Here is a 26,465-nt window from a genome sequence, read left to right on the forward strand (position 1 = left end):
ATTAAATACATTTATTTTGACACACAAAGGATTGTTGTGATATTAACTGTCTCCAGAAGCCTGAATGTAGCCACTGCACAATTCCTGGTTACAGATTCCACGAAAGGATTACAGGTTACCCTGGTGCATTACTCAGACACCACTTACATCTTTGACAAAAGGGCTAGGGCCAAATGGATGAAGGGTAATTTCTCTGTCTCTGCTAATACTAGCAATGGTTGTCAATAAATGCATCATTAGAAACGAAACAATCTTGGGAGCTCGGATTGGTGAAGAGTGATTATGGGGCAAGTTACAGACAATAACTTTATAAACTTGATTTGACTGGCAAAGAACTTGGAGTATTGGAAGTTTTCCCAACCATTTTTAGGGGAAAAATTCTTTGAGTTCTGTGGATCATTTCTCAGACTATTAATGGTTGTCTTGCTTGTAACAGACTTGTTCACTATCACTTGCAGAGGAAGCCTATGAAGAAGTATTTTAAAGTTATAAACACTCTACATCTAGCTTTGTCACTTCAATGGGAGATGGTTTAGGAGAAAAACAGAGGCAAATCTATATGAATGAAAAAGATATAACTATCTTTGCAAGACTCGTATTTATGTTGTAATGAGCAATGTTTAAAAAACACAATTTAGAAAGATTTTGCAATGGTGGTTATTCTGACCAGCTAAACAGCATTTTTATAAACAGGTATAAGTCAGATTTCCAAGGCAAAAGATAATTCCAATTAGGGATTTAAGGCATTTAAGTGTAGAAACTTTCTATGACAGAGCCAAAGAAACAATCTCAAACATCAGGGTCCTTGATTAAAACAAGATACTTTTCTGAAATGTAATATTACTTTCCTGATGTAACTTCAATTCTATTCCCTAGATAACTGGAAGAGATTCAGTGTCCGTGTGTTTCTGTAGAGTTCCCTCTCATCTAACTCGGAAGAGTTCTGGTACTTGCTAATAGTGTCCATTACCAGTGTGAAAGTCACCTACCACACAAATCAGCAGTACACACTGAGATGTAATGATATCAACCTTCAACACTCATGCAACATTTTCTACCTTAGTTGATAGTGTCCACACACCCTGGGATGCAATGAAAGCGCAGCATAACTTCTCCTTTCATTTACAAATAAGGGACTTCTCAAGTGGTACATTTCTATGGCTCCAATGGGCAACATATAAAATAGCAAACTGATATGGAATGGAAAAACCAAGGGTTAGGAAGACTAATTTAGAATGATGAATTCTATACTTAAGGAAAGATAAAGCATGATCCCTCTAATAAGCTTCAAATATGTGCTAAAGGAAAGGCGCATATTGTTGAGTCTATTCTGACATTTGGTGGATAAGGATGCCAATTTTTCACATCTCAAAGGTGGAAAACGTGAAAATGTATAGGTTGTTGTTAGCTTTCACCTAAAAAATCTTTCCCCTCTTAGGGCACATCCTACAATCCTTGTGGTGAAAGCAAGACTGATCTACTCAGTCCCGATTTCCTAAGAAGCAGGTCATCTACACCCTGTCTGATTAGAGGATAGTAATTTCTTTAACTTCTGACAACTCCATTATGTTTCTATACACAGGGCATTTTTCAAAGGGACCTAGTTTACAGGCAGTGATTTTTCAGTCTTGGTTACCTACTAATCACCGCATGAAGGCCATCTTGCTCCAGAACACTGCTTGGAGAAAGCACAGTGTGTAAGCATCTCTGAGAGTGCCAAAAGGGAAGCGCTCGACTTTAACATGCTAGGCCAGTCATAAAAAATAGAAAAACTGAGCTTAAATCACTCCTGAAAAAGTAGAACCTAAGAAATTTAACTAGAATGAGGGCTGGCGGGTGAAAAGGATGGACAGGAATTAAAAGCAAGGGGTGGGGGGTGGGGGAGGGACGGGGGCTTGTCTTGGAATGAAATAGAAGAGCATCTTTAATTTGCAAGCATATTCAGAGAGGATTTGATAGGGTCTCTCATTTGCCCATTCAAGGAATTAGTATATCTGTTAACAGATAACTCCTCAAGATTCTGTTCATGAAAATTCACCATGCAACCAGATTCCTACCCTTTTCCTAGTAACCTGTCTCGTTGCCATTTTATTGGGCTTTCATGGAAGCAGAAGATCAGAATGTATATATAGTCGATTTCTGAGAAACACTGACATATCAAACAACCAACTTAAATACTTGATCTTGGTTATAACTTGTAAAATCTCAACCTCTGGAAAGGAAAACAAAGAGTGAGCAATAATATTCAAGTATGTGCCCATAAATATTAAAACATCAGCTCTCCCAGTACTTGGGGGAGGATAAAATGTGCATGTTGAAATATCATGCAGCAGAATATTTCTAGCAACATCCTTCCTCAATCACTTAAAGCCACTCTTTGAAGGCCCTAGCTATGAAATTGCACCTCCAAACCACATGCAGAAAGCCTCCAAATCCATAAGAGAAAAGAAACGCTTGGAAAATCAAAGGGAGTAAAAAGCAAATAACCAATTGAAAGGCATAAAGCTGGATGAATAGAAACTTGATACTATACTTTGGTTTTGCATTTTTGTATTCTTCAGTGTCTGTGTCCTCGTCCTCTGAGTACCAATTGTCTCCTCTTCCTCCAGTCAAGAGGCCCCTGGCCGCCAACAGTCCTGCAGCATTCCCATAGCCAGTGTATTTCAGCAGGCTATCCACTGCAAAAACAGAAGAGGGTTTCAGACAGGTATTCTTGGTGCTCACCAGCATCACCAACCACTCACCAGCACAAAGAGGTCAGAAAGAACATGTCACGGCAGTACATTTAAAATGGAGGGGTTTTTAAAATGGTGGTGGTGGTTACACTGATCTACCTGCAGATTCTCCAAGGTACTTTGAGAATCAAGAGTTTTGGGTTTTTTTAAATTAAATTCATTTATTGGGGGCTCTTAAATCTCCTGTCTCAATCCATACATTCATCCATTGTGTCAAGCACTGTTGCACATATGCTGCCACCATCACTTTCAAAACATTCTCTTCCCACTTGAGCCCCCGTCAAGAGATTTTTTTCAGGTATCAGAAATTCAAACTATGATTCTGAACACACTTTGTGGTAGAAGTGGAGTTTCGGTGATTGACAGGCCATTAGTATGGATGACACTTTGGGTGTCTGATTTCAAATCTTACTTCTTTATCTAGTTTTAAGGAAATAATGAGAAACCAGAGTTAGTAAAAGACAGATTGGGATTTTTTTTGTAAACAGGATAAGATAGCTCACTACTATAGAACCAACTAACAGAGAAAATCAACCATGAGCCGACGAGAAAGGGGCCCACGAGTGAGACCATCTGACTTTCAAATGGCTCCACCACTGACTGACTCTGGGCACAGTATCTTGCAGCTCAGTAATTCAGTTTTGTCATTTGCATGATCAAAATAATCTACAGCACAGGTTAACTCACATAAAGTACTCAGAAAAGTACCTGGCATAGAGCAACACCTTTTCCCCCTCTGCTGATGTGGGGATAAAGGAGACCTAATGGCATAGTGGGTTACTAAGTAGGATGCTAGCCTCAAAGGTAGTCATTGACTCAAACTGCTCCGTGGGGGAAGTTAGGCTGTCATGATCAAGATTTGCAGTCTTGGAAACCCTGAAGGAGCAGTTCTACTCTGTCTCATAGGTTCACTGTGAGCCAGAATAGACTCAATGGTGGTGCATCAATATTGAGTAATGTGATCATTCTAAACGAGAGGTCCCCACATTTATTGGGTCCACTGCCCCCTTTTCGGGGAAAAAAAATTTACTTAGCCTCCCCCTGCCAATTAAAAACTTTTGAACTGTAGTCCATAATCCAGGAAAAAGTGTAGCAGCACCCTTCCACTTAGTTTGCTCCCAACACTCCCCCAGGAGGCAGTATTGCCCACTTTGAGGGGAAAAATGTTCTAGATTTAACTTAGCTTCAAAAAAAGTCCAATGAAGTACTTGGTCCAGCTCTTTTGCAAATATTACTTTTCCACCAGTTTAAGATGTTATCTTAAAAATACACAAACACACGTAACTTTTGCAGGAAAAGCCTGTTCTGTATGGCTGTGTGTGTGTGTTTGTGGTGTTTCTAAGTCCTTTAAAGGAAAGTACTAAGCTTGTGAACACTTCCTTCTGTTCAGGTACAATTTCAAGGTGAACACTAGATATTCAATCAAAAGATAGCAATTGGCAAAAGTTACTTAAGACTTTCGGTACTACACTGATAAACTGTCATCCTAAAGACAACCAAATAAGTGTATCTGGTCCATGTATAAAACTATAGTAAAATCTACGTCTAATGTACTATTGCTAATTTAGAGTAATAAACTCTAAAAAGGTAAACCAGGATAAAGTAACTGGGGATTGGTAAGTGTTAGTGGGTAGAGAAACAGGAGGGTGAGGAAAGAGTATCATCAGAGTATGTAATAATGGAAACCACAAGAGAGAGTTGTTTGTTAAATTTTCAAATATTTGAACTATAGGGTACCTCTCTCAAGTTTTTCAGATACTGATAATAGGTTGTTGGGGAACAAATAAAGGAATGTCTGATTTCAGAAAACTGATAAAATATTTGTACAAAAAGCATGGGCTAATAATGAAAATAGATCACGAGGTTTAGATTAGTGGTTTTCAGCCACACTGCCCTAAAGCTTATCTGTAACTATAATCTCTTGGGTAATAATTCTCAACAAGTGCTGGAAATGATCGTATTAGAACTGAATGAGTGTGGTGGCATAATTGGAAAAGGCCACTGAATAAGTCTGGTATGTTCCCTCTTGGCATTAGTGGCTACCCAAGATACACTGGTTTGGACAAATTAATGAATCCCAAATGGACTATTAGGGGAAGAAGGTATATTCAGTGTGCACCAGTGTTCTTAATATTCATGGAGGTCAGACGCAGTCACTGAGGCTGAACGATCACAGATCTGAACCCACCCAGCATAGATGCTCTCAGTTTAAGTATTTTAGGTAAGGCTTATTATTATTATTAACAAGTAAGGTTGTAAGCAGTTTAAATTGTGTATGTTTAAATTAGATAAAATATTAATAATAATGACATAGAATGGTTATAAGATTAAAATAACTGAAGACCACAGGGATGAAACAGTTAAACTAAATGGAATACTTCTAAATAACCTGCTTTTTTAGTTTAAAAAAAATCCTTCTGGAAACTAGTCTATGGTAAAAATCTTGGCATTTTTATGAAAACAATGTTTACTGCTTATCCACTGGAACAAGTGTTTTATGCCAGTTCTGTAACAAAGAGTTTGGGCTACAAAGATGATTTAAGACACACCTTGCCTTCAGGAATGATAACACAGTAGTCTTAAAAACCAAAGGACGAGCCCCTCGGAGACCAGGAGAACAGAATAGGGGGTACCCTGGCCCTCCCACTCCCCATCTCCCCTCCCCACTCCCTCCTTGCCAGCCCCTATGCCATGGCCTGGATCCCGGGGAGTGGTGGGGACAGTCTGAAGCAGGGGGAGCAAAAGTGTGTGTCTGGGTCTGGTTACTGTTCTCCCCGGGTGACTGTTCCAGAATGGCCTCAGGATAGGGCGGGGGCCAAACCATCTCTGCACCCCAGTAAAGGTGACCCCTGCAGTCTCAGCTGGGAGAGGGTGGCACTGTGTGAAGCTCAGGCATCTCCCCATCCCAAATGCGGCCTAATGGGAGCAGGCGGGGGTCCTTGCTCTGCCCTCCAGCAGGGAGTGGAGCCATGCTAAGATGCCAACCTCAGGGACTTGGGTTTGGGTTCTTTTGATCCTGAGAGCTGTTCTGAGAGCAGAGGACAACATGGGGCATTGTCAATAAACCAATTCTGAGTCTCAAAAAACAAAACAAAAACAAAAAAAGCAAAGGACGAAAATGCCTAAAAATGGGAGCGGTGGGGATGAGGGAGAAGACATAAATGGCATAGGAAACTTCACGGTGAGTAGCGTTTTATTTGTTACGCTCGGATTGATATATTTTGGGGGATTGTTTCTGGCTACTTTCCAGACTATTTTCAAACACACTATGTAATATCCTGTTTGATATCGGGAAAGTAGTCAAAAGAAAACAGTTTGCCTGTGAATGTTAAGGTGAGCTGCTAGGCCAAAGAAAAGATTTTCTGGGAGTCTTAAGCAAAGAAATATATATTTTGTGTGTGTCATGGAAATTGCACGTGCAGTCTGTCAAAATGAAACAAACCCGAATCCAGCTGAAAAACTGCAAGTGATCTTACTCCATCATTTCACTAGGTTATGAGGGGGTACTATGGACAGGAGAGGGCAGCGGCCACCACAGCACCAGGCAGAGTTAAGACTGCCCTGGCAGTTACCCTAGCATACGCTTTACCACACCCTCCCATGAAGACAAAGCAAATCTATGCTTTCCCAGGGAATTAGACTGAGTCCAATTCTAGCCAAAGACCATTTTCCCCTTCTCTGTGTAAATCCATTTCCTTTTAGCTAAATGTTCCAACTTTTGGACATTTTTTTTTGCCATCGGAGTCACGACTAACTCAAGGAGACACTATAGGACAGAGTGGAAAGGCCTCACAGGGTCTGCCATCTTTCTCCAGAGGAGCAACTGGAAAGTGGAACCACCCACCTTTAGGTTAACAACTGAGCACTTAGCCTTTGTACCAGCAGAGCTCCTTTTAATCCTCTAGGGCAGCGGTTCTCAATCTGTGGGCCGTGACCCCTTTGAGGGTCCAACGACCCTTTCACACAGGGATTGCCTAAGACCATCAGAAAACATCTATTTCTGATGGTCTTAGGAACCGAGGCCCCTGTTCCTCTATCTGTCACCAGGTGGGTCCACCCACATGCAGAGAGATACACCCACATACGAAGACCCAGCGTGAAGACTGTTACCTATGCTACACCATTCTTCCAGAAAAAATTTCTTTTATTTGTAATTAGAAATACATATTTCACAAAAATAGGGCAGAGCAAAACCAAGCAACAAGAGAAAACAGAACAACAACAGTCCAATGACAACAAAACACAATAAGAAAGAAAAGGTTGTAGTTAGTTCAAGGACTGTTTGTTGGCCTTTAGGAGTGTTTTCCGGTTGAGTCTGATGGGGTGCCAAGCCCTGGCCCCAAGGTCTATTTTGGTATTCCCTGGGGACTTTGTTGCTCTGTTCCCCTTGCTGTTCTGTTGCACGCCCTTAGTGTTTTGCTTCAGTGTGGTGGGATCAGACTGGGCGGAATTCCCACACTGTACCTCCAGTGTTGTCCCCTGTAGGGCTATGGATCAGTGAGGGATGTCATGTCTCATATGGTCTTCTCTGTGGATTGGCTGCTCTGAGTGGGAATATCGTCCTCAAGGTTTGGTGGGCCAGGATGTGCTCCACTCCTTCCTCCCCCTTCATTTGCTCCCATATGCTCTGAGCAGACATGTCCCTCTCCCTGAGCTGCAGATTCAGTGCTCTCCTCTGAAATAAAATATTTTTGGAGGAAGGGCAGGTATCCACCTAGTTGAGATTGGGGCCCGCCCCTCACACCTCTCCACTGGTTCCCTACTCCATGACAGCATGCTGCATTCACGTTACTATCTCCAAGGGTCTGTCTAAATAAGATAGGCTGGATGAACAATCTGGAGGAGAAAACAATGGGACCGACAGTTTTGGGAGGGGCATGGGAGAAGGGGAGGTGGTGGGAAAGGAAGTGGTGTTAACAAACCCAGGCACAAGGGAATAACAAGTGATCCAAATCGGTGGTGAGGAGGGTGTAGAAGGTCTGGTAGGGTATGATCAAGGGTAATGTAACAGAGGAATTACTGAAACCCAAATGAAGGCTGAACATGATAGTGGGACAAGAGGAAAGTCAAAGGAAATAGAGGAAAGGGATAGCAGGCAAAGGGCATATATAGAGATCTAAATAAAGGCATGTACATATGTAAATATATTCATATATGAGGATATGGAAATAGATCTATGTGCATATATGTATAGGTTTAGTATTAAGGTAGCATATGGACATTGGCCTTCCACTCAAGTACTCCCTCAATGTACGAATACTTTGTTCTAACAATCTGGAATTCCATGATGCTCATCTTCCCCACACAATCGCTGAAGACAAAGCAGGTGCATAAGCAAATGTGGTGAAGAAAGCTGATGGTGCCTGGCTATCAAAAGATAAAGCATCTGGGGTCTTAAAGGCTTGAAGGTAAACAAGCGGCCATCTAGCTCAGAACAACAAAGCCCACATAGAAGAAGCACACCAGCCTGCGTGATCATGAGGTGCCAAAGGGATCAGTTATCAGGCATCAAAGAACAAAAAATCGTATCATTGTGTGCTCACCCCCCCAATACGATCGCTGAAGACAAATGGATGCATAAGCAAATGTGGTGAAGAAAGCTGATGGTGCCCAGCTATTAAAAAATATAGCATCTGGGGTCTTAAAGGCTTGAAGATAAACAAGTGGCCATCTAGCTGAGAAGCAACAAAGCCCACATAGAAGATTATGAGGTGTGTGTGATTACGAGGTGTCAAAGAGATCAGGTATCAGACATCATCAGAACAAAAAAATTATATCATTGGGAATGAGGGGGCGTGCAGAGTGGGGACCCAAAATCCATCTGTGCAGGCAACTGGACATCCCCTTATGGAAGGGTCATGGGGAAGAGACAAGCCAGTCAGGGTGCAGTGTAGCAACGATGAAACATACAACTTTCCTCTAGTTCCTAAATACTCCCCTTCTCATGATCCCAATTCTACCTTACAAATCTGGCTAGACCAGAGAATGTACACTGGTACAGACAGGAACTGGAAACACAGGGAATCCAGGGCAGATGATCCCTTCAGGACCAGTGGGGATACTGGAGGGTGGGGGAAGGGTGGGGTGGAAAGAGGGAACCAATTACAAGGATCTACATATAAACTCCTCCCTGGGGGACAGACAACAGAAAAGTGGGTAAAGGGAGATGTCGGACAGTATATGACAACATAATAATAATTTATAAATTATCAAGGGTTCATGAGAGAGGGGGCAGCGGGGAGTGAGGGGAAAAATGAGGAGCTGATGCCAGGGACTTAGGTGGAGAGCAAATGTTTTGAGAATGATGAGGGCAATGAATGTACAAATGTGCTTTACACAGTTGATGTATGTATGTATGTATGCTTTACAGTTGATGTATGTATGTGATGAGTTGTATGTGCCCCTAATGATTAAAAAAAATACATATTTCACAATATATAATTACATATTGTTTTTGTGAGTAATCACTACGCTTTAATTAGGTTCAATTTGCAACAATGAAAATACGTCGTGCACATCAGACATTTACATGACGATTCATAACAGGAGCAAACTGACAGTGATGAAGTAGCAAGGAAAATAGTTTTATGGGTGGAAGTCACTGCCACAGGAGGAACTGTCTGAAAGGGTGGTGGCACTAGGAAGGCTGAGAACCACTGCTCTAGGAGTTGCTTCCTAACTGGTCTCTGTGTTTCCATTCTCTTACTCCTCCAGATCCACAGCCTCCTGCAACTGCCTGAGCTATCTTTGCAGAATAAAAACTGTGTTGTTTCTTGAATCAAACTTCTACTATTTCTCCTAAAGGGTAAAAAGTTCAGATTCCCAAAGAGGGCCTACAGTGCTCTTCATTCCCTGACTTCTCCAAATTCACCTCCTACCACTGCTCCATCCGGTCAAGTCCTCACACCTTGGACTACTCACGCTTTCCTTCACATACCAATGCTATTTCCTATTCCACTGTTCTCTGTGAATCCTTCCACTGCGCCACTGCTTCTTTTCACTTCCAGGTTGCTACAAGACGTAGAACATTCTTCCTATCAGTGTATTGAACTATTCCTTTTTAGGGAGAAATACTCAAGGTCGGGTATTCATCAGGTCACTGAGATGACCAACATTTGGTATTGCATTAAAACATTTACATGTGTGCCTATTATTTGTATGGAGGCAAGGCAGGGCTGGGTACTCCCATAGAGGCAGTCTTGGAAACACAGGGGCAGTAATACCCTTCCTATAGAGTAGCTATGAGTCAGCATCTACTTGATGGGAGTGTTTGGTTGAGTTTATTATTTGTAAGGAGCCCTGGTGGCATAGTGGTTACAAGTTGGGATGCTAATTGCAAGGTCAGCAGTTCAAAACTATCAGCAGCTCTGCAGGAGAGAGATAGGGCTTTCTACTTCTGTAAAGATAGCTACAGTCCTGGAAACTCACAGGGGCGGTTCTACCCTGCCCTATAGGGTAGCTATGAGTCCCCATCGATTCAAATGCAGTGATTTTTTTCTTATTTTTAATTATTACTGCTTGTAATATACTTTGTTAATACGTACCTTGGGAGAAAGAATAGGTTATATACTACCATAAAGAGATACAGCCTCAGAAACCCACAGGCACAGTTTTACTCTGTTCTACGGAGTCTCTAAGAATCAGAGTAAATTCAACTGCAATGAATGAGTTTGTTAAGTACTACGGATCCAAGGATGAAGATATGATCTCTGACTCAGAGAAATTCAATGTCCAGAATGCTAGTTTGTTAAAGAAACAAAAATTCCAAAAGGCTTTATGTATTCAAAATCAGAGATGCGTAAAAATGGAACAAAAAAAAAAGATGGATTAATTCTGCCTGGGATGGTCAGAGAGATGGTGCTTAAGCTAATCTTCCCAGGTAAATAAAGCTCACCACACAAGACACAGGGAAGGGCATTCCAAGGGAAAGGTGCAAGATGTGCTAACCAATGAAGACAGGCCAAGAAAAGGTACAAAATAAGCAGGCAAGGTTAGACAGTTTAGTATGACTATGAAAGAACTCTATGATGGGAGCAGATTCAGAACACAGGTTACAGAGGTAGGACATGAAGTCAAAGTTTAATTTTATCAAACAGGTAACAGTAGGACATCGGAAGTTTTATATGGGGAAATGACAAGAATGTATTTGTATTTCAGAGACACCCCTGTTAGCTGGGCGAGAGAATAAAACAATCTGGTCTATTTTAATAGTTTATTAATAGCTTATCAAGTTATCTTAACAGTTTAGGAAAACAATTTACACCTTCTGTATGTAGGTAGTCGTAGTGGTGGGGACAGTTGGAGGGGGTAAATTAAAGAGATATTTAGGAAGCAAAATCTATTTGACTTGGCGAATTTTGCTTCTGCAGATAAAGAGAAAATCTAGGCTAACTCCTAGGTTTCTGGTGTCAGCAATGAAATCCAGAATAGAGCCTTTCACAGAGAAAAAGATCAAAGGAAAAAGAAAAGGCTGAAAGACAAATCATTTAGATGGGAGTGTGAGGTAGCTGGGTGTATCCAATGAGGCTGTTCAGTGAAGAGGTGGCTGGCTATATACAGGAGGGTTCAGGAAGAAAGCTGAAGAGACACGGTTTGAAATTACCATAAAAGAGCTGAAGTAGGAGCCAAGGGAGGGGATAAGATTGCTTGGGGAGCAATGTAAAGAGAGCATGAAGGCCAAAAGAGAACTGTAAGAAATAACATCATTTAAATGTGGCCAAAGACAGGAGTCAGTAAATCATATTGAAAAGCAGGAGCAGAGGCTAAGGGGAAGCTAGGAGTGCGTGGATCAGAGAAGCCAGGAGCCGAGAGCGAGTCAAGAAGACAATGGGCAAGAGCTGACTGCCACTTAAGAAGTGGTAAAGATAAAAATCCACTGCTTATTAAAATCAGGTAATTTGTGATTTTTGCTGAGAGCAATTTCAGTGGAATCTAGAGTACTGTTGTTGTTAGGTGCCATCAAGTTGGCTCCGACTCATACTGGCCCTGTGCCATCCTCAAAATTGTTCCTATGCCTGAGCCCATCGATGCAGCCACTGTTTCCATCCATCTGGTCAAGGGCCTGCCTTTCTCTTTTTTGCCGCCTCTCCAACTTTACCAAACATCATGTCCTTCTCCAGGGATTGGTGTCTCCAGACAACATGTTCAGAGTATGTAAGACAAAGTCTCTAAAGAGGACTCTGGTCTCACTTCTTCCAATATCAATTGATCTTCTTCCAAAGATCAGTATGTTCTTTCAGCAGTCCATAGTACTTTCAATATTCTTCTCCAGCAACACAATTCAAATGGATCAGTTCTTCTACGGTCTTCCTTATTCAATGTCCAATTTTCACATGCATGTGATGCAATGGCGAATACCATGACTTGGGTCAGTGCACTTAGTCCTCAAAGTAACATCCTCGTTTTCCAATCCTCTAATGAGGTCTTGTGCAGATTTGCCTAATGCAATATATCTTTTAATCTCTGGACTGCTGCTTCCATGAGCATTGGTGGTGGATCCAAGTAAGACAAAATCCCCTTTTCTCCTTTATCATGATGCTACCTATTCATCCAGTTGTGAGGATTTTGGTCTTCCTTACACTGAGTTGAGATCCATACTGTAGGCTACAATCCTTGATCTCCATCAGCTGGTTCGTCAATTCCTCTCACTTTCAGCAAGCAAGGCTGCCACCTGCATTCTGCAGGTTGTTAGTAGCCTTCCTCCAGTACTGATGTCACATTCACATAATTCAGCTTCTCTGATGATTTCCTCAGCATATAGAGTGAATGAGTATGGTAAGAGGATATGACCCTGATGCACACTTTTTCTGATTTTAAACCATGCAGTTCCTTGTTTTGTTGCACAACTGCCTCTTGATCCATGTGCAAGCTTCAAATGAGCACAATAAGTGTTCTGGAATTCCCATTCTTCTCAAGGTTATCCTTAGTTTACTATGGTCCCCACAGTCAAAAGCCTTTGCATAGTCAATGAAACACAAGTAAATATCTTTCTGTTGTTACCTGCTTTCAGCCAAGATCCATCTGACATCAGCACTGATAGCCTTTGTCCCACATCCTCCTCTGCATCCAGCCTGAACTAGCAGCTCCCAGTCAACGTACAGCTGCAACCCCTGTTGGACTGTCTCTGGAGAATTCTCCTTGTGTGCGGTATCAATGATACCGCTTTACAGTTTGAGCATTCTGTTGAGTCACCTTTCTTTGGAATGCGCACAGATATGAATCTCTTCTAGTCAGACGGCCAGGCAGCTATGCCAAATTTCCTGGCACAGGCGAGTGAGCACTTCTAGTGCATCTTCAGCTTTCTGAAACATTTCCGTGGGGGTTCCATCAATTCCTGGAGCCTTGTTTTTGGCTTATGTATTCAGTGTAGTTTGAGTTTCTTCCTTCAGCACCATCAGTTCTTGCTCTTACCTTCCTTCCTGAAATAGTGGATTATCGACTAGGGAGCCTAGGGAGTAGGGAACAGCAGTGGGCATTCTGCCTCACAGTGAGTTGAAGGCTGAATGGGAAGTTGAGAATATTGAAAAGATTAATCCTTCAAGATGCCATGACTCGAAGAACAGCGATATGCATATGTATATAGGTTTAGGAAAATACAGAGTTAAGAGCAGAAGAACAGAGGGTACCAATGGAAGGAGCTTCTCAAAAGACATGAAGACTGGAGGACTATGTAACCCTGAGCTCCAGGGACACCTTACTTTTCCAAGATTGAGACGAAGGAGACTAAAGTAAGTATATAGGTGTGGGGCTACGTGCTGAGGGAGTTTAAGCCTTAAAAAAAAACACAAAAAAAAACCCCAAAACACAAAACTCTGTAATTCAGTTCCTATCACAATGTCTAACTAACATAGATTATGAATTAATGTGTTAAAATGGTAACCCAAGCCCTTTAGGGCAGGGAGTTCAGCATCTCTTGTTCAGATTATGTACAGCTTAAGTTCTCCACAGAAAGTATACAATTTTTATAACAGGTAGTAAGAATTCGGTTATGCCAGGGCTCTAAAGAACAAGACGGTGGCATGAGCGAAGGTTAAGCTGTAGGTCACTATCAGTTGAGATGCATTTGGCCTGGCACAGATGGTTCTTTCTGTGCCTAGTCTACCATTAAAATGTTGTCCTTTGTATTTCATCCAATTTCATTTTTAAAAAGCTCTAAATTCCTAACCGATTTTGATTGTTCATTGCTGTCTCTACCTAGTGGTCTGACTTCTGAGACTTTATCAGTCTCTTCATTTTCAGACTTAGCTTTGCACCTTCTTAAGTGGGAAGTTTAGCTTATCTGATTCTTTGAAATTTATTTCGGTTTGATAGTTTATACCCCAAATCCATAATTTGGCTTCTGGGCAACTAAAAGAGGTTACAATCGATGACCTACAAATTAAATATGGACTCAGGTGCATGTGCACGCACACACACACACACACACACACACACATACACGATGGTAAGTAAAAAAGTATTACTACGGTTTCAGTTTATACGTGCATGGGTGTACTGCAAATAAATATGTGGTTAAAATGTCCCTGTGATCAGTGGATGGCTGAAGATCGAGTTCTCTCAGTAATACTTGTCTTAATCTCAACAAGGTGCCTTCAAATCAGTAAAAGATCCAATCAAAACACTTGTTTCTAAAGGGATCTGCTGGCTATGTCCAAGGCAGAGGGGTCAGCTCAAAAGGTATGGTGATTATTTTGGGGAGGCCAAAAGGGGTAATATTGAATATTTTTACGAAAGAGATGGGACAATTACAGGAGCCTGTTACAGTTTTCAGAAATTTGAAACTGGCATTGGTGAGAAAAAGGCCAGGAAAGTTGTGCCAAAGATTCTTTTTCCATCACAACAATGTACCTACTCATTCTTTATGGGTAGCCAAGCTGTCCTAAGAGAATTTCCTTGGAAAACCTCTTGCCAGGCACTCGACATGACTGATCGTATGGTACAAACTGAAGGGTTCGAGACGACACCACCCTCTGGACGGAAGCTTTGAGAAAGAAGAGCTACACATTCAGATCATCTTTTGAAAGAAAAGCCTTTATGATTTTGTGACAATATTTTTTATTTTCTCTTGTACATGCTGCAGTCCATATTTCTATTTATACAGAATATTTTGGGGGGGGGGGAGAAGGGGTTTTATGCTTATTTAAGTTCTTCCTTCTTGAGTTCCTTGACATCAGCTCCCCTGTAGCCCTACTCCCACTATAGCCCCAGGAACCCTTATTCTACTTGTCGCTATAGGTTTCTATCTCCAAACTTATCTCATAAAACTAGATACTTTTCAAAAGTGAAATGTAACATCTTCTTAGACGGAACCATCAAGTATATTTATAAACTAGATGAAGACATAAATAGGTGATAATATTTGAATAATGTATTCAAAATTCTTTGTTTAGAAAACTTGCCTTTTATAGTGCAAATAATCCACACAATTTTAGGATGTATTTTTATTGTTATCTCTATCTCAGGAAAACACCATTATAAATACACACACATATATAGTATTTGTTTCATTGCAATAAAGTCCATTTTTAAGTTTTATTGATACATATAGTTCACTTACCATACAATTCAATAGTTCAATCATATTAAAAAGAGTTGTGCAATAATTATCAGAAATATAGTTTCTTTGTAGAATCTGCCTCTCCCATTATTTTACCCTTACTTTAAGGGTAAGGAGCATATCCTATGTATCATCCTTCTAATATACAGCTCATTTTCAACTACTGATTGAAGGATTTACCTTAAATCCATGAGGGATGAAATAGGACAACCAACCCAGGCTTCTGCCTTGGTAGCAAATTATCAGCAACTGAATGAGCTAAGTATATTTTTCCTAATGGTTCTGACTCAAGATTAATGGCTAAGTATACAGAAGGCAATGTCTAAGAGCGAGCGCATTTGGTGGTGTTTCTGTTTACATGTCTCCGCGAATTCAGAAGCATATAGGAAATACTTTCAAATAATTAATTTTTATTATTTCTTCAAAATCTCCAGAAAGAGTGGAATGAGATGGCCATTAACATTTCCACAGAAAGCTAAAAAAGCAGAGGGCAAAAAAGAATTTAACTTACCTCTCTCTTTGCAAAGGACAAAAAGGAATTCAGCAGCAATTTGCTTGACTCCAAGGTCAACATGTGTCATGAGGCGCACCAGTTTATTTCTCACCGTTGAACCAACTTCAGGTCGATTTGTCACATCCCTCAATGGTGGTAAAACCTGATGTCACAAACACAAAAACTGTCATCAGCTGAGAGTAATCAAGGACAGGGCCATGTGACTAGTCATGGTTTTGTAATGTCTACTGGGCTCAGTTTTGTTGTAGAGTGGAAAGACATAACTAACTTTTCTGAAAAGTAAATAAACAAACAAAAATATATTCAAATAATTTTATGCCTGTAATATTTCATTAGAGTAGGAATATCTTCACTAAAAACAGACTATACTCAAAATCCATTTTTTAATCTTTACTCATCTCAGCATCTACTCAGAATAACCTCTAACTGTTAGAGTCTAATAAGAGCTATGCAAAAGTCTAGTCAAGTTTCTCCTTCCTCTGTGGAAACATCCTTAATACTGATCCATATTCATTTTTATCTTCTTTGAACTCCTGCAGCATTTTCAAAATTTAGGGGGTCAAAAACCAAACCCTTAAAGTGTCCTAGTTGATTTGTTTTACAATAAAAACAGCTATTGTTTTTTGAGGAATGTCTATGTGCTAGTCTCTGTATATGGCAGCACAACAGGGAATCCTAGTGATTAAGCACTCAGCTGCTAGCTGAAAGGCCGGTGGTTGAGACCTGCAGCGGCTCTGCTGGAGACAGATGTGGCAGTCTGCTTCCTATAGTCATGGGATTGGTGGTTTTGGCTTGGTCACACCAGTTAAGTAAATGCTCAGCTACTACTTGAAAGTTTTGCCATTTGAACCCACCCAGTGGCTCTGCAGAAGAAAGATCTAGCAATCTGTGCTTGTTCAGCTTACAGCCAATAAAGGCCTATGCGGCAGTTCTACTCTGTCACATGGGGTTGCTGTGACTTGAAATGGACTGAACAGTGCTTAATGGTTTATGTACATTCTATGTAATCAAAGTAAGTAACATCAGCATCATACTTGTTTTACAGACTAATTTTCTCAGGCTTGATGTAACTTTGTTCAAGTTTGTTCCTTTGCTCACTCAATATCCAAGGAGCCAGTTTGTGGAAAACTTTGCATTTTCACGCACTCCATTGAAGTTCTCAGCCAGTTTCATGGCTTTATATGGTTGTGATGACTTTACAGAGCCGGTCTAAAGCTATAGCCTCACTGTTATCTCTCCCCTGATTCCGAGGCTGTTACATGGGCTCAAGTTTAAAATGTCTGACATGGAACTCTTGATGCTCCCACCAAACCTGGCCTTCATTTTTTCCCCATCTCCTTAGACGGTGAATCCATTCTTTCCTTTGTTTAGGGCTAAAATGTGAAAATATCCTTCATTTCTTTCTTCTACACCTTACGCCCAATCCATGGGCAAATTATGTCAGCTCAATCTCTGAAATATACCCAGAATCAAGTCTCTTCTCACTAAGTCCTCCTCGAATCTTATAAAGTCCAAGTTAGCTATCCGTCTTGCTTGTTCTACTCCTGTCGCCTCCTATGTGGCGTGGTCCCTGATCCCTTTTATTTCTCCATGTAGCAGCTAGAAGATCCTCTGAGAGTCAGATCGTGCCATTTCCCTTTGCCAATGCCCTCCAATTCCCAAGGTTTCTCAGCTCTCAGAGTTAAAGACAAGGTCTTGACAACTGTCTTAGGAGGCTCCATGACTCTAGCTCCCGGTGACTTCTTTCACCTCATTTCCATTATCCTCCTTGTTTATGTTGCTACAGTCACCGTGGAATTCCTTACACATGACAAGCACTTTGCCTACTGTAGGACCTTTGTGTTGGTTTCTTCTGCCCAGAAATTCAAAGTTTATGCTTAAATGTCACTTAGGAGCTCTTCCTGACCACCCCCACCCTACATAACTGTCCCTTAGCAGTCTCTTTCTGAATGCCCTACTCTGTGCTTTAGCCTTCCTCCCAGCATCCATGGCCACCTGACACAGGATGTAGTTATTGTCTGTCTGCTTTCTTCCACATGAGGAAATTCTCTGTAGGAACTGTTTGTTTACTGTTCTTTCACTAGTGTCTGGCACATAATAGGTATTCAAGAAGTATTTGCTGATTGGAGGAAGAGTGAATTACTTGAAATAACATTTTATTAAGTGCCTTCTACAAGTGAGACACTATGCTAGGAAATGGAAATGACATTAAGTCAAATAATTGCCTGTTTACTTATTCTACATCTATTACATGCACCTTAATGTATGCATTCTTTTATTTCACAATTCAACTAATTTCCTTCCTCCATCCCCTTCTGTACTGATTGCCTATGAGGAGGCAAAAGAATCCTGGTAGCATAGTGGGTTGTACATTGGGCTGCTAATCATGAGGTCAGTAGTTTGAACCCAACAGCTGATCCATACAAGAAATAAGAGGCTTTCTGTATTTAGAGTCTTGGAAACTAACAGGGGCAGTTCTCCTCTGTCCTGTAGGGTCCCTAAGAGTAAGAACTGACTCGAGGGGACTGAGTTAATTTTTTGGTTTGAATCAGAAGGCAAGAAAGAGGCTGAGACAAAACAACCAATGTTGAAAGAAGGAAATATAACTAGACAAAAATGAAAACTAAATCTCAGGAAATTCAGTAATTTACTGAAAGCGTTTAATGAATTCTTATTTCACAATTTCTAGCACAATGCTAGCCACAAAGTAATTACACAATAAATTATTGATTTGATCGAACCCCCAGGCTGAGTTTTAATATCAATTTCTAGAAAATAACAGCTTACAATCAAAGAACATTTACCTATATTGCAGAGTATAAATCTATTAAGACGATCACACACAAAATTTAACCTATTATTTTTCCTTAAATATTTCCTAAAACAAAGTTTTGCTCTTGTCATCATATTAGCACCCCAAAACTCTATGAGCATGGTCCCTTACCATTTCTCCCCAAATACTACCCTCCAACAATTTTTCTTCTTTTTTTTTTAACTGTGGAAATTCTTGTCTAGTTCTCTTTCACAGGCACCCAACATTCATCTTCATCTCTTCTATCAGGTTTTCCAGACTAATCTGTTCAATTACTGAAAACTGAAGACCAATTTCCTCTGGGTATGTGTACAGGGGACAGGGCAGAATGATCAACTCTGGTTGAGCCTACACTACTATCAGAGAGAATCCCCTGTTACTCTCAGCGATCTCTTTTTTGATCAGCAGTCTTCAGTCCTCGCTCTTTCCACAGCAGAGTTTATTTCTAGACTCGGCCTCTGGTTTTGAGACAGTTTGGAACCTGTCTTGTCTTATCTTATTATCTAGTCTCCAATGTTTCTGGAGGCGAGGGAGTGGGTATTGCCATCTTCTGTAGCCTCACGATGTGCTACTCAAGACCCAAGCTATTTAACAGCAGGTCCCTAGTCATCTTGGTTGGAGATGGCCAGTGTAAGTCAGCTTGGACCCCTTGTGGGAAAAAGCAAAACAATGGCCAACTTCATTATTTTCAAAACTATCTTTTACCACGTCCTCCAAGTCAAAGTTGTTATGTCCATTGCCGGTGAGTGGATTTTGACCCATGCACCCCACATGCCCAGAGTTGAACTGCTCCATGAGGTTTGCAAACCTCTCAGAAATGGATGGCCAGGCCTGCCTCCTGAGGAGCCCTTTAGCCAGTAGTCAAACGCTTAACTGTTTATCTATCAATGTTTTAAAATATTCAAATTTGGAAATGACCTTAATTCATCAATTAATCTGTTAAACATGCACGTTTTTATGGTAGCACTGTAGTCTCCCAATAGTCTGTGAATTCCCTAGCAGCAATATCTCCTAGCATGTTTTACACCTTTCACTATTTCTAACAGGAAGTAGCACAATACTGGCCTCAAAGTAATTACACAATAAATTCTTGATTTGATTGAACCACCAGATTGAGTTTTATCATCAATTTCTAGAAAACAACAGCTGACATCAAAGAATATTTACTTATAGTACAGAGTATAAATCTATTAAAGAAAATTACACAAAAAATTTTAATCTATTTTTTGTTTCCTTAAACATTCCCTGAAACAAAGTTTTGTTAGGTGGAAATGACTAAGAGAGAGAGAAAAATCAGTTTAAAATGCAGGCAAAGGTGTGATTTAAAGTTATGAATCTTGTATGCAATCTAGATTAGGTGAGGAGGGAAGGAAGAACATAAAGTGAGTGAATGAATGATACCAGGGTTGGGGATGGTTTTTTGTTGACAGATTGACAATCCAAATGGGGATCCAAGTGTTAGAAATTGAGGGTACTAACTTAAGAGAAGAGGGGTAGACAGTGGGAGTTTGAAATTGAGATTTTAGAGGTCAATTTTAGTTACTGTTAATATCAAAGTCATAGAATTAAAAGTTTAGGATACCATCTAAAGCAGTGGTTCTCAACCTGTGGGTCACAACCCCTTCGGGGGTGGGGGGGTGGGGGTGGGGGTTGAACAACCCTTTCACAGGGGTTGCCCGATTCGTAACAGTAGCAAAATTACAGTTATCAAGTAGCAACGAAAATAATTTTATGGTTGGGGGATCACCACAACATGAGAAACTGTGTTAAAGGGTCACAGCATTAGGAAGGCTGAGAACCACTGATCTAAGGGTTTAAAATAAAAATCATCCTCGATGTGGTAGCAATTGTACAATTTGCTTGATGTGATTAAACTCTAGAATGATTTATGTATTACCTCCAAATTAATAATAAAATAAATAAGTAAAAACACTAACAAAGCAAAATCAAAATCAACCTTGATTCTTTGCTTTCTTCCTCAGCTCCTATCCCAATTTACCAATAAGCCTGTGAGATCAAATTTCAAAACACACCCCAAACCATGAGCTCCAATCACTAAGCCTTCATGATCAGCTTTTGAGCTTCTGCAGCAGCTTCTAACTGGTCTCCTTGTATCCACTCACACTCCTCTAGTGTGTATTTTAAATACAGCAGCCAGAAAAGTTTTTCATATAAATAAGATCACACAGCTCCTCTTCCTAAGACACTTTGATGCTTGCCTATCTCAATTAGAAGAGGACTGAAAGTCTGCTCTCTGGTCCTTCCTCCTTCTCTATCACTCTCCCACTTGGGCATGTTTGTTTACCTAGCCATACTGGTGGACCTCCTTCTCCTTATGCGTTCGAGAGCAGAGCATTCTCTCGTGTCAGGGATTTTCCATTTTTTCTACCTGGGACATTCCTCTTCAGACTATTTTCTCATTTACTCAGTTTTCAGCACAAATGCCATTTCTTCAGAGACCCGTTCCCTCCCAAGTTTCCTTTTCCCATTTTACCTTTCTTAAGAACACCTATGACTAATTGCCATTATAGACTTTTATTTTAAAATAGGAAGTATTGGTTTACTTTGTCCCTCACTCTAAAGTATTTCAATGTTTAGAACAATGCTAAGAAACAAAGGCTTACTGTAGATGCTCAATAAGCCTTTGCTGAATAAATGAATGACCAAATACCTCAAAAGTATCCATGACTACTTATTTCTAATTAGAAATATACCAATGATTAAAACAAAGACTTCCGAGTTTAAAATTTTCTGAAATAAAACCATTACAAGAATTCAACTCATTCTTTAAAAAAGCAAAGATATACATAAGAAAATTATTTGTAATGTACATGCAAATCATGACATAACACACATTTATTTTTAACATAGCACATATTAATTAGTTACCTGATCTTTGAGAAATTTTCTGATGTTTCGATGAGCTCGGGAACATTCTGTTAATAGGCTGAGAACTGGCGTTAGACCCTCTCTATAGCTGCTTCCCTATAAAATAAATCATATGTTCATATTAGTTCAATATCTAATAACATTATTTTCCTCCATGTAGCTGATCATATTAATGATCTTTTTTGGGTGGTGCTGGCAAATATCTTATTTATCAAAACTTTGCAATAAATAAGCTATTTAAAAAATTATCTTCACTACACTATTTCCATTTTATAAGTTGTCTTCTGTCTACTAATGCCCATTTTGTCCTTTATGGGTTTTCAAGAAACCAAATGGTACTCAGCTCTCAGAAACCATAGTGGCTGGGTTCCTAAAGGCTAGTCTCCAAACAAACAGCCGTCTCCGTGAGGTATCAATTAAGTTCACATGGGAGAAGCACAGCAGCCTGGGTGATCCAAAGATTGTAAATAATAAAACCCCAAACCAAAGTTAGGAAGAGTATCAGAGCTTAAATTCTGAACACCTGGTTTACAGAAGGCTACAGATGAGAGTGGAGCCCAAAATCCACCTGCAGGGTCCACACATGGATTAAGCTTTGGGTAAATCCCCTGTGACCATAGGCTTAGTGTGTGAATAGCCTTGGTAATCAGACACCATTATAAAGTGGATTATGGGAGATGTAGTTAGGTTAAACTGTAACACTTTATCACTCGATCTCCTTTTTGACCCATTTTAAAACGGTTTCCGTTTTTACTATTTTCTGCTTTCTTTTCCATTGTGGGTTTCCTGCTTCGTTTTGCCATTGCTGTTTGTTTGTTTGCTTCCTGCTTATGTTTCGTATGGTTTTCTGTAAATGAAGTCCAGGACAGGTAAATCTACAGTTATAATAACTGGAATAATAATTATCGAGGGGCATGGCAGGGGAGGCTGGGGAGAAAAGGAGAGCTAACAATGAGGAGAAGAAAATTCTCTGAAATGGATTGTTGTGATGATTACACAACTCTTCTTAATATGCACTCGATATATGAATTAAATACCAATACAACTATTAAAAAAAAGAAAAGATTTTGGTGATGTACCTATACTACCTTGCTGCCTTTTAATAGTGTCACACAGAGTTATTTATTAAGATTTGGGGGGAGAGATGATTTTTTTCCTTTGTTTTTAAGGATGAGTCAAAATTTGCTATCAAATCAGTGGTTCTCAACCTTATGAATCAGATGACCCCTGTGAAAGGGTCATTCAACCCCCAAAGGGCTCACAACTCACAGGTTGAAAACCGCTGTATTAAATCAACACAATTTGTGTTGTGTAATCAACATTACAAAAATTCACTTGGTTTCACCAGGTTAACATATACTATAATAATAGGCTTTACAATGTACAAAAAGTCAGCTCTGAAAAGCTTAGATTAAAAATACCAAGCCTTGTGGTGTGGGTTTGTGTGAGTGGCACATTTACATTCTTTAGAAACATCTTCCTAAGCCCTCCACTTTATTAGTCTTACCTTGTCTATTCTCTTCTCCATAAAATTGAGTAAAACATGAATGGCTTCCATATTCATACCATTGTATGTCATGGTATTATTTTCCAAAATGGTTTCTTTCTCAGCTGTTTCATCATTGGGTGGTTCATCTAGCGTCGTTGCCTCCTGGGCTGTTTCATCGTGGGTTAATGGACAAATGAGAACATCCAAACAAGAGACCGGAACGTTGCTTAAAAGGTTGACTGCATTACTGGAAAGCAATTTAAAAGTACAAATTTTAATTTGATTGAATAGCCTTTTGAAAAGCAAACAGAGTAAGAAGTTCAGAAGTGACCTGTAGGAGTCAATTAAAATTTTTCTTTTTCAAATGAGCCATTAATATTACTTGGCCTTTACTGGATAATAGGTTGAAAATAAAGAATTATTTTAAATACACATAAGATAAATTAGAGAGAACAGTTGTTAAATGGACAAGACATACATAATGTCACGTCACCTTCATAAATGCTAAAAAAAAGAACTACTGCGCTTTAATGCCAGCTTAATTTATTATGGTTAACACTGCTAGCTTTCCATTTTTCCCTTGGAGTTTCCAATCCTTTTGTGGATCCACTGGTGTGCTATCAGTCCTTAAATGACAGAACAAAGCATTCGAGAAGTACAAATATGTATAAGCAGCTTATATCACAGAGACAATAAAACTTAAAAGCAAATATGGTAGGATGAAGTTTTATTCCTTCTAGCTATAGGAAACATGCAGATTTCCTAACATCTCTCTTTTTGTGGTTAGACAGCGACAGGAAAGGCAACGGTGCATTTTCTTCCTCCCTCATCAACAGACCCCTTTGTAAAGTGCCATCATAGCTGCTTCTAACCTCTATCCCTAGGCCTTTCAGCGCTGAATTAATGAACACAGGAATCTGGGATGTGCACCAGTAGGGGGAACCCAAACATTGTATTTTTGGCATTCCCTCAAAACCTTGTTCTGTTGTGCAGTGTACCAGAGATTAAAATGATGCTAACAATTTAAAATTGGACATGTTCTCAATTAACACATTTTTCTCCCTGCATTATTTCATATTCTTTCATCTAAGAGAAGAGATGGTATTCTTGGCTAACTGGGTCTTCTAAGCCGGGGTTTCAGAACTTCCTGATAAACAACAATGGAAAGAAAGGCATTACATTTCCTAGTGACAGAGTAGCAGACCTAAAAATAACCACATCCTGACTAAAAATAAATGCTTGCAAAGGCAATTTAAAAGCCTTACCACTTGGAAACCAAATTCAGGGCTTATACTATCTGATGCTGCCTTAATTTAGACTGTAGTAGTTCTTTTTAATTTAGATTCTAATAAAGAAGACAAAACAGACAAAAACAAATAAAATACACAGGTTTTTTATTTTGTCTTTCCTTTTTGTTAGAAATGTGGCATTCACCCCAAAATATTTCCCTTTTTTTCTTTTTGTAGTATGGGAAAAGAAAAACTCATAAGAAATTAAAATATAAAAATGAGGCAATGCAGAACAATAAGGGGTCATGCACAGGGCATCAAGAACAAACTAACTCAAAAGTCCTAGGAATTAATGATTCCTGGTAAAATTCAAATTATTTAGTTGCTTCTCACAAAAACTTTGTACTATGCCCACTCCTAAATTATCTATATGGTTAGTTAGTAGGTTCTAAAGATCAGATCATTTTTTGATAACATCATGTGAAAATGGAAGATTTTTTCCCCTTCTATTTTCAGACCATACATTTGTCAGAATTTTCCAATGTGGAAAATATGCCTACAGGAATAACAGCCGTTAAGTTGTACTGGTGTGCTCACGACTGTCACTGTCCAGTTAGCACTCGTCTTTTGCAGAGGAGGAGGTTGGCGGAGACAGAGCTGGATAAAACAGGCAGGGTGATCAGAGGCCCACAGCTTAACTACTGCACCTTCCTTCTGTGCTGGGTCAGATATTCCTTCTGGGGTGGGACTCCAGGACTCCACTCCCACCCCTGCAGACTCTGCTACCAGAGCCTGCTCTGCCTTCCAGGCTTGACAAGTCATCTAGGCCGGGGGTCCCTTTGAGGGTGCTGGAAACCTGGTTGTACACACCATCCCTTCCTTTAAGGAGGCGGTTTCAGACCCACTTCCAGTGCGGCTCACTGTGGGATGTCATTATTAAACGCACACATCTTCCCAGCAACTCTTTCTTTCCTCCCTTCTTACCCCACAGCAATTTTGAGTGGCAGGGCCTCAGTCTGCACAGGAGCTGGGGGGGTATGCTCTGAAGCCAATGCCACCATGTCTGTTGTCTCACTGATGCACAAAGAAGTCAAATAGTCGGTTTCTTAACTATTGTCACAGATGTGAAATGTCATGTAACAAGAAAAGTTACTAAGTAAGGGGTAGGTTTGCCATTCCCATCACCACTGCCATCACCACCACAGCCCTTAAATTTTGGTTATTGGTAAATAATCAAAGTTGGATGAAATACAATGTTTTTGCCACAAATTAAAGGGAAAAGAATTTGCACACATCTGCAGTTCCTAACTTACAGTTAGAAACATTTTACTTCTGCCCTAGGTATTTGGAAATTGTTACTAAACCTAGACTCATTGAGGGTTAAAAGAGGGGGGGGGAAATCTACCTTAGAATTACTTTTTTAAACAGTGTGAAATATTCTGAAATTTAAAGATTATCTTTTGAAAATCACGGCAACAAGATCTCAAGCCCACTGATAGTGCGGTTCCGAATCTACCAGAGACCACACTGAACAGTGAGAGGGTCCATGGCACTACAAAGGAATGCTCCCGCTTTAAATTCACTTAGCAGTTTCCAGGAATCCAGTAAATTTAAGAAACCAAATGTAAAGTTCGATTCAACAAATATTTGGAGGTTTAAGGCTTGAAAAACAGTTCCCATTTTCCCATCTCTTATTAAACAACTGGGTTCCCAAACAACTACAAAATTAATTTTCTGGCTCACTGTGTTTCAGCTATTCTCTTTAAGTAAGAAAGGCCAGTTTTTTGAGCTCTGTCACTTCCCTGACAGTTTTATTTGTGGTAGAAAAGTGTATGAAATTCTCCAGCTACCAGGAAGTCAGTGACTATGCACCGGTCTGCACAATGGTGTTTGCATTCCTACTCCAGGGGGTAGAAATACTGTGTATATTACTTTCCCCTTTCAGCTTCCTAGAGATCATTAATCACTGTGACATGACATCCTCCCGCTCCAGCTCCCAGCCCCCTCCTGATACACAGATTCAAAAGCGAGGCCTATTTTGAGCTCCTTGATGCTGTGATTAAAGCTGCCTTAGTTGTGGGAGAGGGAAGGCAATCTCATCCCCATGAATGTGTCCACTGCTGGGCTAAACTGAATTTACTACTATAACACTCTGACACACAGAAGACTGACATTGAAGAGCATGATAATGGCTCATCTGGACTTACAGATGTTAGAAAACCTTCCCGGTCAAATGCATCG

At 40.1% G+C, this 26,465-nt stretch overlaps 1 protein-coding gene across 6 annotated transcripts in view; it reads right to left on the reverse strand.

Annotated features, from left to right (window-relative positions):
* Positions 1-26,465, reverse strand: part of RIC8B (RIC8 guanine nucleotide exchange factor B) — a 148,879-nt gene that overhangs the window by 26,936 nt on the left and 95,478 nt on the right. For all 6 annotated transcript variants that reach the window (XR_004046157.2, XR_006680355.1, XR_004046156.2 and 3 more), the window contains exons 5-8: positions 23,014-23,242; positions 21,507-21,602; positions 15,803-15,947; positions 2,534-2,678 (exon numbers count right to left, since the gene is read on the reverse strand). Coding sequence is in view for 3 of the 6 variants with exons in the window: in XM_004700329.2 (XP_004700386.1) it covers positions 2,534-2,678; positions 15,803-15,947; positions 21,507-21,602; positions 23,014-23,242 (615 nt within the window). In the remaining 3 variants the exon portion in view is untranslated. The remainder of the gene's footprint in view (positions 1-2,533; positions 2,679-15,802; positions 15,948-21,506; positions 21,603-23,013; positions 23,243-26,465) is intronic.

This window comes from Echinops telfairi, unplaced genomic scaffold (genome assembly GCF_000313985.2).
Source record: "Echinops telfairi isolate 266 unplaced genomic scaffold, ASM31398v2 ScPeMD7_2;HRSCAF=8, whole genome shotgun sequence".
NCBI classification, from domain to species: domain Eukaryota; kingdom Metazoa; phylum Chordata; class Mammalia; order Afrosoricida; family Tenrecidae; genus Echinops; species Echinops telfairi.